We start from the raw sequence: 10,826 nt of genomic DNA, 5'->3' as shown, positions 1-10,826 counted from the left end.
TGCACACTGCTGTTTTATATAATATATAATATGTTTAATTAAGAGTGACATACTACGAGGATGTTAAACAGAACATATACTTAAAGAAAACAAATTCCTGACTCTTTGTTTGTTATAATGTAGGTAGTTTTGTTTCCCTGTGTTAGTGATTGGTCGTCCAGCAGCGGATGTACACCATCTATAGCTAGATGTGTTGTTTACTGTAGCTGTGACTGCTAAGCTAACCAGATGTCTGATGTCTAGTTCTTCTGGAAAGACAGTCAAATTGTGTATTGTTTTATCCGAGAAGTAACATTTAGGTGCACCCTGGTGATAAGACAACGCAATAGTCTTGCTGCAGTAACGTTTGAGTTACAAGGTATGTCTTTAAATGAGCCTTTAAACAGCAGCTATTAGCAAGCTGGAGCAAACTAGTTAACTTCTGTGTGCAGGCTGACCAGCTAACAGACATCAGATCATAAGTTATATATGTTGTTTGTTGTTGATAGATTGTGTCAAGAGTCAAAGGGATTACTCACAACCTGGAAAACCAAAAGCTGTTCTTATTAATTGAATAGAATAGAAAGCTTTATTGTCATTGTATTAAATACAAGGAGATTCACAGTTTGTCACTTCTGGTCAGTGCTTTAAAACAAATACTTGACAAGACTAAACGAGGCAGATAAAACATATAACAGGTAAAACACAGAGTTATAAAGCAAATAAAACAGGTAAAGTAGATGTAATAAATAAATATAAACAGAAGTGTTACACTACAAGTATAAAATATAAACATGAGTGGATTTAAGGCAATGCATACTTTGCAGAAAATGTTATTGTTGTGTTTAAGTATGTTGGTGGAAAACTGAAGTCTTGCTGTTAGTGATTTAATGTGGTAACGTATTATGTTATTGGTGTGTTACAGATGATCGAGGTGGTGGCCTCCATGGCCAGAGGCCCTGTGTTTCTAGCTGGGGAGCTCATGGAGTGTCTCATAACTTTCACCAACCCGATGTCCCACCTGTCCACCTCTGCCAGCTGGTAAGATTAAACTCCTTTCACTTCTTCACTGAACATAGACATGATGGTACCACCTTCTGTCTCTGCATTTGTAGTGTACTAAGGACTGGTACCCCACTACTGGCAATTGCTATGATTTTTTTGGGGGAGGTTGATGAGAATTTGCCATGAATTATAAATCTAAAATAGAAATTGTCTAAAATATATCCGTTTTAAAATGTGCAATTGTTCACAGCATGAAGAATGTGTGCAATGCAACAATGTGTGTTAATGTAACGCATTGATATCGATTCAGAGACCTTAAGTTAATGTAACATGCAGAGTCCATTGGGCTGGATAAGAGTTCTGCTATCTACTACTTTTTTTAAATGTTTCTTTTGAATTTGTGCATCTGTACATCATTATTTTTATGCATCATCTTGACTGTTGTCTAGTGTCTTGTAACCCCATATGGACAGGGAGCATGTGATGCAGGACACTTAAATCAATCATTTAACCTATCACTCTGTAAACGCCCTTGTGTAACCCTTGTGTTCTCTGACTGTGTCCCAGTGAGATGCTGGCATGGGCCAGTGCCCAAATCCACTGCCAGTTTCATGCGAGTGAGAGCAGAGTGGCGCTGCCGGCCCGGGGCAACAAACAGGATGTCCAGGCTGAGAGCAACACAGTGCTTATTCCAAGCAGAGGTTAGTGGGGGGAGGAATAACATGTAATCTGAGATAAACAGAAATCATTATCTGCCATTTAAAACATTCATTGAAGTATATTTGTATATATTTATATGTGTTGTGTTTTAAATAAACAAAGATTTAAAAGGTTCTGGATATTATGAGCATTTCTGAATAGTCTTATTGCTTAGGTATCGGCTCAATACTAATTCCTTTCTTCTGCAGGAGAGCGAGGTCAGTGTGTGCTGGACACACCACCTAAGATATTATTCTGTGATCTGCGCCTGGATCCCGGGGAGAGCAAAACCTGTATGTGTATACATTGTCTAAAAAAAGTGAAATCTTCTTTTTTATTGAGTGTCATAAAACTATAACAAATGAATACTACTTTTAAAAGAAGAAATGAAAACCATAGTGACACGTTTTACATAATAGAGATTTTGAATGTTTCATATCTTGTAGTTTTTCCCAAATGGTCATACAACATTTATAAATGAACATATTTGTGTTTGTGTCTGTGATTCAAACAGCCTGACATGCGTACTTCCCTCTCCCACAGATTCATACAGTGAGATCGTGCCCATAGATGGTCCACCTAGTTTCCGAGGTCAGGCGGTGAAGTACGTCTACAAACTGACCATCGGCTGCCAGAGAGTCAACTCTCCTATCAAACTACTCAGAGTTCCCTTCAGAGTGCTGGTTCTGCAAGGTGAGATACATTTGGACCCATGATTACTTCTGCTTTAACATAATTTGTGGTGAAGAACAGAAAGAGGAAAACTACAGCAATAGCCAGATAAATGCTGTGAAGTTTTCTTCTACACACTTAAGCAGGTAACACCCAAGAAATGTTTTTGTGGTTAGTGAAGGGGACCAGTTTATTTTGTGATTTACCATGCTCTTGGGTCTGTAGAAATAAAGACAGTGTAATGCTTTTTGTTGCAACAATTAGAGTCATGTTATTTGTCTTCTGTCACACACAAATCTTGAATGTTGTGCTTTTCCTGTCTAACCTGTAGGCATGCCGGAGCCTCCGTTTCCCCAGGATGAGGAGGTTTCCCCCTCCAACCCGTTCCTGGAGGAAGAGGAAGCGAGCCGCAGGGATGCTCGGCCTTTGGAGAGAGCGCTGGACATGCTGATGGTCAACACCTCAAGACGCTGCTCCCGTGAGTCAGATCTCTGTCTCGCTGGTCTTTGCTATAGTTTAAAGCACTGTGTTATTTCACTGTAGTTGTTTTGTTTTTAACCCAAAGAATGATCCGCTTTTGGTGTGTCACCAGCAGAGCAGTTTAGTAAATAGTAACAGTAGTTTAGTAAATACTCTGGACCTCTAAAATATACTTGTATTCTACTTTTAATCTTCTTTTCTGAATTATATTTTCCACAGGTTTTTATTTGGATGTCCACATTTGACTGGTGTGTTCCTTTGTGTTGAACAGACATGTTTAATATCACCAATATGCGTGGGAAAGTGGCAAAGTTCTGCATCTTCAAGACCGTTTACAGACTCGGGGAGGACATCATCGGCACATTCAACTTCTCAGAGGGAGACATTCCCTGCCTGCAGGTGTGTGTTCGCCGTTCTTGTTTTTGTGCATTGCTGCACTCTCCGGTTTTTGGACAGTAGTTTTTAAAATGTTAATTATAATATCCGGTTTAATGTTCTCCAGTATTCAGTGAGCCTTCAGAATGAGGAGGAGATCCAGGAGCAGTACCAGCAGCGCCCCGGACAGGTCATCAGTGTGACTGGACACGGCCGACACATGGAGTCCTGCCTCCACACCGCCTCCAGCCACTTCTCTCTCCCCATCCCCCTCAATGTCACGCCGGGTTTCAGCACAGACATAGGTCAGTCCCCAGTAGACGTCTCAAGTGATATTTCAGACACCACAATTTTTTTTTCCATTCTTGCAATTATGATTTATATTTACATTTAAAAATGACACTGATGGGCCTGATTGGCAGAAGATCTTTATGTATTTATTTGGCCAAACATGAAATCTCAGACTCCACTACCATGTCTTGTAGATCAGTGTCATCATAGTGAAAATAGCTTCTTCTTGGTTGTTAGATCTTTCATTAATAGAATGTTTCGTGAGCCATCGTTAGACTAAATGTTAATAGAAATCATTCACACATCAAATATGGAATATTTTACCCATCTAAAGTGAAAGCAAATTTGTCCCACTTAGGTACTTAGGTTCAGCGTGACTTCCATTTTCTGAGGATATCATTATCTCCCTGATGTTCACCGTGAATAAATGTTCATAAATCCACTTTGAAATCATAGAAAAAATGCTTCTTATGACTTCAGAACGTTTTTAAGTTTTCTTCAGTATCAAAGTAATCCAGTAACAGTTGTCTGTACATCCATGGTTATATTGCAAACAGCAACTGCTAATAGATAATTCAGCATACCTTTAATGGTGCTAAAAATTGCTCTAGATAGGGCCATTCGAGTTTTCGTGTCGACCACTGTAGGTCGCCAACACGCTGGGCACACGGGAGAAGTTTCAGCTGGTTGCAATCTGCAACCTCACCGCTAGATGCCGCCAGATCCTACACATTGCACCTTTAAGAGGTTAATTAGGCCCGAGTTAGTGCCTTTTGATGAATGTATCAAGCTCTTTTTCTAACTCCACATTATGCAAGAACTTGTTAATCACACATCAACTTAACAATCCAAATTTGAACTCTGCTTGTACAGTGATCCTGAGGTGGCGCCTCCACTTCGAATTTGTCACCGCCCGGGAGCCCATGGAACCGCCCACTGTTCTGCAGAACCAATCAGAGGTCACAGTCTGGGCAGGGGCAGAGCATGTCGACGTGGATACCTTCAGCTGGGATCTGCCTATCAAAGTCCTGCCCACCAACCCGGCCTTGGCATCCTACATGTCCCACTTTACAGGGACCAACAGCATTAATATATGACCCGTTGTGTGTGTGTGTGTGTGTGAAATTGTGAATGTGAGATAGTCAGAAGTGTTTCTGAGGGTATTGACGTGTGTGTGTGTGTGTGTTTGTGTGTGTGTGTGTGTGTGTGTGTGTGTGTGTGTGTGACAGAGAGAGCCTGTTTTTTTTCTTTCCAGATGTGTTAGCACAGAGGTGCACATTTCAGGAACAAAGGAGCATTATTTTTGTTGTTTTCATTGTATATGCAGAGCCAGTGATGGATTCCATATGTATATTATGCAACCTATGTTATGCCTTTTTCTTATGCATTTTGCAGTGCATCTTAACTCCATATGCATCTTTCTTTTTGGACCTCATGACGCGCAACTATCTCCGTGGTTGATGTGCATCTCTGTATTTATTTCATTTTTTTATTTCTTTACTCACTCGCACACTTTCTTTGTCTTTTTATGAAAAAAAATGTTTCTTATTCAAAATGTTTTTACTGTTTTGTTTTTTTTCTTTCTGCTTGAGCAAAGGCTGTGTTGAAATGTAAATACTACAAGAGAAAAAATAAATAAAATGTGATTTAAATTTGATAGATTACGTGTGAGGAAGTCACTTCACAAAACATGTCTTTTCTTTGTAAACAAGATTTTTATTTGGAGGGTAAATGAGTTACAGCAGAGAACAGGTCAAATTCAACAGGAATTGTTATATATATATATATATATTAATGTATGTATATATTTGCTTATATTTACAATAAGTCATTATTGGATTATTTCAAGAATCGGGCAAACAGCTTACTGTAATAACGAATTTCAAACATACAAACATACATACTAAATTTGTTAATGTGGTTCATCATTTGGTGCTCAGTGTTAAAAATAATCTCTGCTGCAGTTTTACTTAAATATATTTTCACAGATATATTCTCACTCACATTTCCTTCATTGATAATACAATTTAAAAAAAGTACAGATGCTGTTAATATTAGTACAGTATGTGTATAAAGTGGTTACTGGTATTTAACTATTGTGAGTATTGGTTTCGCAGGCAAACAGACTGAGCAGATGGTCGCTGGTCTGAGTGGGTTTCTACCCGTCGAGCTGGTGCTGCAGCTGAAGCGATCCGTGGCTGGGGTCCCGGATGTCCTCGCCTGGGGAGCAGAGCAGACGGGGGTCGGCTGTCTGGACCAGGGACACTTTGCAGGACACCTGCTCCACCCGCACCTCACACCACGCAGGGAAATCCACCGGCCTCTGCACCCTGGACCGTGAGGTAAAGGAGAAGAATGTGGCTTTTTGCACTTTTTCAAGCACTCTTATAAAACACTTTTCCTTCTTTACACTCCCCACTTTATTCTTTGTAATGTGGGACTGTAAACTCATAACTCTATTGGAAAATCAACAGAGGTTGCAGGTTATGGAGTTGATCTTCCAAAACAGTCAAGTCTTAACCCTCATCCTTCCGACTGGGGTCCCCGCAGACCCCAAAAATATACTTTGTCATATCTCACAGGTGCTTTATTTTATCCATGTGGTTCACGACTTTGTCAATCAATTTGTTCCTGGTGACTTCTTGTCATTATTTTCTGTTTTTGTTTTAATTAATGCTTTAAAAAAAACAACAATGTATTGGGGTAGCAGTTTAAATAGATAAAATAGAATAGATAGCCAACATGTTTTCCATGAGTCCTGATGTAAAGAATCATACACTACCAGGGGGGTAGGGGCACTGTCAGTCATTTTGAAGGAGACCGACACAGATCTCCTCATATGCTCCATCTATTTTAGTTTTACACGATATGCTAATTAACTGTTACTTTCCTAAAATAATAACTAATAATGTTTTGAGAAGAAATACGTTTTTCTATGATGGTTGTTTCTTATAGTAGTTTATTCAGTCGGTAGTCCTTTTATATTAAATAGGTTGGTAGGATGAGGATCAATGCAAGTGGTGGAAAGTACATTTACTCAAGCACTGTACTTAAGTAGAGTTTTGAGGTACTAGTAACTTATTAAATTACCTCCATTCTATGCTACTTTAAACTTCTACTTTACTACATTTTAGAGAGAAATAGGGTCGTTTTTATTCCGCTACATTTAACTGATTTATTTTTAAGTTATTATATGAAGCATATGATCAGCTTATAAAATATATTGTACAATTTTTAATCCAGAATATTATCCCAAAAAGTATATAAAATAGTTTCACTGAGCCTCAGCCAACTTTAAAATGCTGTTTACATCAGAAGTAATAAGACAATAGACACTCTAAGGTCCATTCTGCATCATGACTACTTTTACTACTTACATTTATATTGCAGGACTTGTAACAGAGTGTTTTTAAATGATAGTATTGCTGCATTTACTCAGGTAAAGAGCTTGAATACTTATACACTGCAACACAAATGTCGCCATGAAGACATATCAATCTAGATCCATCACTATGAAGTAACTTTTACTGCTTTGTGCAGTCTCTCTGAAGCTATAGCTGCAGTACAGTAACCGTGGTCATCTGGACACCAAAACACACAGGTTGTTTGTGAACTCACGTCTCGCAGCAGCCGACGCCGACGGGGTGCAGACAGGTGCATTGCATGCAAGCGTCGTCCATCCAGGATTCACCCAGCGAGTAGTGCCTCCCCTCGTACACGCACAGTGCTGGAACAACACACGGCAGTCAAAACATTTACTCATAAAGATTATTTTTCAAAGTCCAGATAATATTGTTAGAGACCTCACCTCTGGAGTTGAAGTGGCACAACATGGGTGCAGCCGACCCACCGCTGGTCCACAGGAGAAACCCTGCAGCTGCAAGCACCCAGTTGACCCCGGCGATCTCCATCTTCATCTGGTCTGGTCAGCTTCTGGTTCCTCTTCTTCATTTGCTCCCCTATTTATACATCCTGGGGCTTTACGACCACGGCGTGGAGGGGTGGTCAGCGCCGTCATGTGGCCCACAGGCCTGGCTGAAGAAGGTGTCAGCGGTGCCATCCATTGGGGAATGAGGAGGCGGTGGTCTGTGTGGAGGGAGTGGGGGGGGGGGTGAAGATCTTGGCGCTGTTTTGGCACTCCGGAGATCACCTCGCTTCGCTTCAGCAGGCATGAACCTCTAAAGTGAGAAACAATGACACATCCATGTGGTGACTAAGAGATGGAAGGGTAGGAGAGAGGTGAGATGGAGGGCAGGGGAGAGAGAGGGAGAAAGAGAGGTGACGTCCAAGGAGAGGAGGAGGAAGAGAGAGAGAGAGGGATGGAATTATCAAACATGATTCATCACCATTCAACCTCTCATATGGTTTTGTCGGCCAGGTCGCCGTCCAGAAACTGAAGAAGTGACTAATGCACAGCATGTAAAACACATGCCTAAATACTGATCTGCTGAAATTAATAAAACAAATTTCTAAACTAGAAATATAGAGTTAAAAGAGCTTCAGATGATCTACGCAGGGGGCTGTCAAACTAAAGGAAAACATTGAATACATAAGTGGAGAAACATATCATATGCCCAGTATGCTTCCATACAGGGCACAAGGAGTCACTGAATAGTTTGGGGAGTATGAAAATGATGTAAATCAAATGCTATGGCCTAACAGTAGGACAACCATCCACCACCATAATCATTTATTTTTATTTTGGAAGAATGATGTTCATCCCGCAAGTAGAGTTCAGAGACAATGTTGGTTTTCCTTTCATTATCTGTATGTTCATACACACTAGTCTACTCTGTAGACTGTACACGCATTTCTGCTGCAGGGGCCTGCTGTAACCTCTGAACCCTGTCGACCTCGGAAGAAATACCTCATATTAATATTATAATTATTTAATCGTGATTAATCACACTTTTTTTATCTGTTCAAAATGTACCTTAAAGGGAGATTTGTCAAGTATTTAATACTCTTATCGACATGGGAGAGGGCAAATATGCTTGATTTATGCAAATGTATGTATATATTTATTATTGGAAATCAATTAACAACACAAAACAATGACAGATATTGTCCAGAAACCCTCACAGGTACTGCATTTAGCATAACAAATATGCTCAAATCATAACATGGCAAACTGCAGCCCAACAGGCAACAACAGCTGTCAGTGTGTCAGTGTGCTGACTTGACTATGACTTGCCCCAAAACTGCATGTGATTATCATAAAGTGGGCATGTCTGTAAAAGGGAGACCCGTGGGTACCCATAGAACCCATTTTCATTCACATATATTGAGGTCAAAGGTCAAGGGACCCCCTTGTTATGTTAATGCACCAAAGAAATTTGTGGCTTTAGGACAAATTTGTGTTAACGCTTAACGTTACTATCACCTTAACTTTGACAGCCCTAGATATTATATTTATGTTTTAGATTAAATATTATATATTCAACCTCTTTTTAGTAGAGCTCAACTGATATATCAGGGGATGGATATTATCAGACGGTGGCTTTTTATGAGTATATTAGTATTGAGAAATTATTAAAAACACACAATACTGAAGAGAACAAAACACTTGAAGTAATTTAGAAAAACAGTAATTAATGCACAGTTTGAACAGCAATGTCTCACATCATCTTTATCCACTGATAAAGGCGACGAGATGTGGCTGAAAGCTCTGGAAAAAACAAGTAAGTGGACATTGTGATAAGAGTGCTTATTGTCAAATTGCTATTTCCAAGGTCAAGAATGAATTTTCACGCTCAACTTTAAAGAATAAATCTATTATTTTAACACTTTAATACAGTTTATTAAAGCCAGTATTTGTATAACAAACATGTATCACAAGATCATAACCAAAAATCCATTTGCTTTTGTTCATAATTTGGGTTATATATCCTTGATTTCAGCCCCCAAAATCCAGTATCTACCGTATTGGGCTTTATTGTACTGCATGTTGTGCAGATGTGTGCATTTCTGTGTGATCTTTGTGTCAGCTCTCATAAGTATCCCTGCATCCCTGGAAGAAAAAAAGCAAAATGTCCAAAGTGTACAATGTGATCTGACCTGACCAAGGCCAGCCAAGCCAAAAAAACATTAGCTCATCTTCTTCCAGTTGTTTGCTGTCGGCAGTCTGAGGTGCGAGATCATAGGAAAAATCCTCTCAAGCCTCTCACAGGACGCCCCGGGGCCTCATAACACGGGCTTTTACGTGCCTTTTCTCTGGTACCCCCACAGTAGTCGGAGAGTGTTGATAGGCCTCCCTCATCAGTCGGGGGTGCCTCTCCATTCATTCGATTTGTATGACTCACAGTTGCCTCTCTCAAGCTGTGCATTGTTTCTATGGAGACGTTGCAGTTCAAGCACTGTTGTCATTAATAAGAGCAATATACAAGTAACGATAAATAATAATAACACCTGACAGCAGAGATGGTTTGAGCATGAGGTCAGTTTCCTCCTTCAATTGATTTTATTCAGATGCGGTTTCAGAGGATGGAAGATGTTTTAATGGCTGAACTTTAACTCGGGTGGTGCTGACCTCTTCAGAGCCTGTGGGTCCCATACAATACCCCGACGATGAGTTCACACCCTGATTTGACAACCGGTTGTCGTCAGCGTTGATGAAAAGGGAGGACCTCATCAAAACAAAAGATGAGGATTTTCCTGTCGAACGCCTGCTGCCCTTCACAGATATGCATTTAATTGGTGACAAGTGTGTTTTAATTGGGGAGAACTTTCTGTTTGAAAGTTTAAGGGGCTGTCGTCATGTTTCGTGTCATGACTGTTTTCGTAGTCATTAAATATCTTCCATGTAGACAAACTGTACCCTAAGAGGCTAGTAAACTCGTGCTCTAAAGATGTTCTTCTTCGATATGATTAATCTACATATTTCTATAACTGTATGTTAATTGCAGACAATAATCATACATAGTACAATGCAATTTGACTAGTGTGACTAGTTCACATTACCTAAACTGTTGTGCATCAATTTATGCAAAATGTATTTTCTTTCATTTGATCTTTCTCATCTCTCTGATACCATACAAATATGTCTGTCTGATTTACTATCAGTAGCACTATTAATAAATAAATAAATACCATCCAACTCGAACCTTTAATACATCAAATGTACAGTTGAAATTAAAAAAAAAAAATTTAAAAGAGGAACCATAATTTATACATTAACACAATTCTTTGTGTCCTCTCCCAAGCTTTACAAACAACATTTGCAACAATCTGGCAGCAGCACACAAAGACAAGAAATAAAGCCATAAATACAAATTTATTGGCTTTATAAATGCAATACATTTTTAAATTTGCAAGATTCAAACTAT

General features: G+C 39.5%; 2 protein-coding genes across 4 annotated transcripts in view; one reads left to right on the top strand and one right to left on the bottom strand.

The window, feature by feature from the left end:
- Positions 1 to 163: 163 nt before the first annotated feature.
- Positions 164 to 10,826, top strand: part of rgp1 (GP1 homolog, RAB6A GEF complex partner 1) — a 44,537-nt gene continuing 33,874 nt past the window's right edge. The window contains exons 1-10 of one of the 3 annotated variants that reach the window (XR_012592465.1): positions 164 to 358; positions 905 to 1,020; positions 1,552 to 1,685; positions 1,893 to 1,976; positions 2,227 to 2,376; positions 2,687 to 2,833; positions 3,107 to 3,234; positions 3,338 to 3,515; positions 4,375 to 4,697; positions 4,737 to 5,158. Coding sequence is in view for 1 of the 3 variants with exons in the window: in XM_074623949.1 (XP_074480050.1) it covers positions 905 to 1,020; positions 1,552 to 1,685; positions 1,893 to 1,976; positions 2,227 to 2,376; positions 2,687 to 2,833; positions 3,107 to 3,234; positions 3,338 to 3,515; positions 4,375 to 4,598 (1,161 nt within the window). In the remaining 2 variants the exon portion in view is untranslated. Of the gene's footprint in view, positions 359 to 904; positions 1,021 to 1,551; positions 1,686 to 1,892; positions 1,977 to 2,226; positions 2,377 to 2,686; positions 2,834 to 3,106; positions 3,235 to 3,337; positions 3,516 to 4,374; positions 5,159 to 10,826 lie in introns of those variants that run through there. The other 2 variants (XR_012592466.1, XM_074623949.1) reach the window with 2 other exon arrangements.
- Positions 5,361 to 7,487, bottom strand: msmp1 (microseminoprotein, prostate associated 1). The gene is made up of 3 exons (XM_074623950.1): positions 7,310 to 7,487; positions 7,120 to 7,228; positions 5,361 to 5,831 (listed from the first exon to the last, which is right to left on the bottom strand). Exons 1-3 carry the CDS (start codon positions 7,416 to 7,418, stop codon positions 5,660 to 5,662), a joined length of 390 nt encoding a protein of 129 aa, XP_074480051.1. The 5' UTR covers positions 7,419 to 7,487; the 3' UTR covers positions 5,361 to 5,659.

This window comes from Sebastes fasciatus, chromosome 22 (assembly GCF_043250625.1).
Source record: "Sebastes fasciatus isolate fSebFas1 chromosome 22, fSebFas1.pri, whole genome shotgun sequence".
Lineage (NCBI taxonomy): Eukaryota > Metazoa > Chordata > Actinopteri > Perciformes > Sebastidae > Sebastes > Sebastes fasciatus.
The sequence above is the reverse complement of the archived record's forward strand: the minus strand, read 5'-3'. Positions and strand labels throughout refer to the sequence as shown.

Bases quoted from the DNA above. Each gene is read 5' to 3' on its own strand.
- msmp1 (XM_074623950.1), bottom strand. From the start codon at position 7,418: ATGAAGATGGAGATCGCCGGGGTCAACTGGGTGCTTGCAGCTGCAGGG. The intron at 7,229-7,309 runs GTGAGGTCTCTA...GTGTTGTTCCAG, and splicing joins GTGCCACTTCAACTCCAGAG to CACTGTGCGTGTACGAGGGG. The intron at 5,832-7,119 runs GTGAGTTCACAA...CTCACGGTCCAG, and splicing joins GGCGTCGGCTGCTGCGAGAC to GGTGCAGAGGCCGGTGGATT.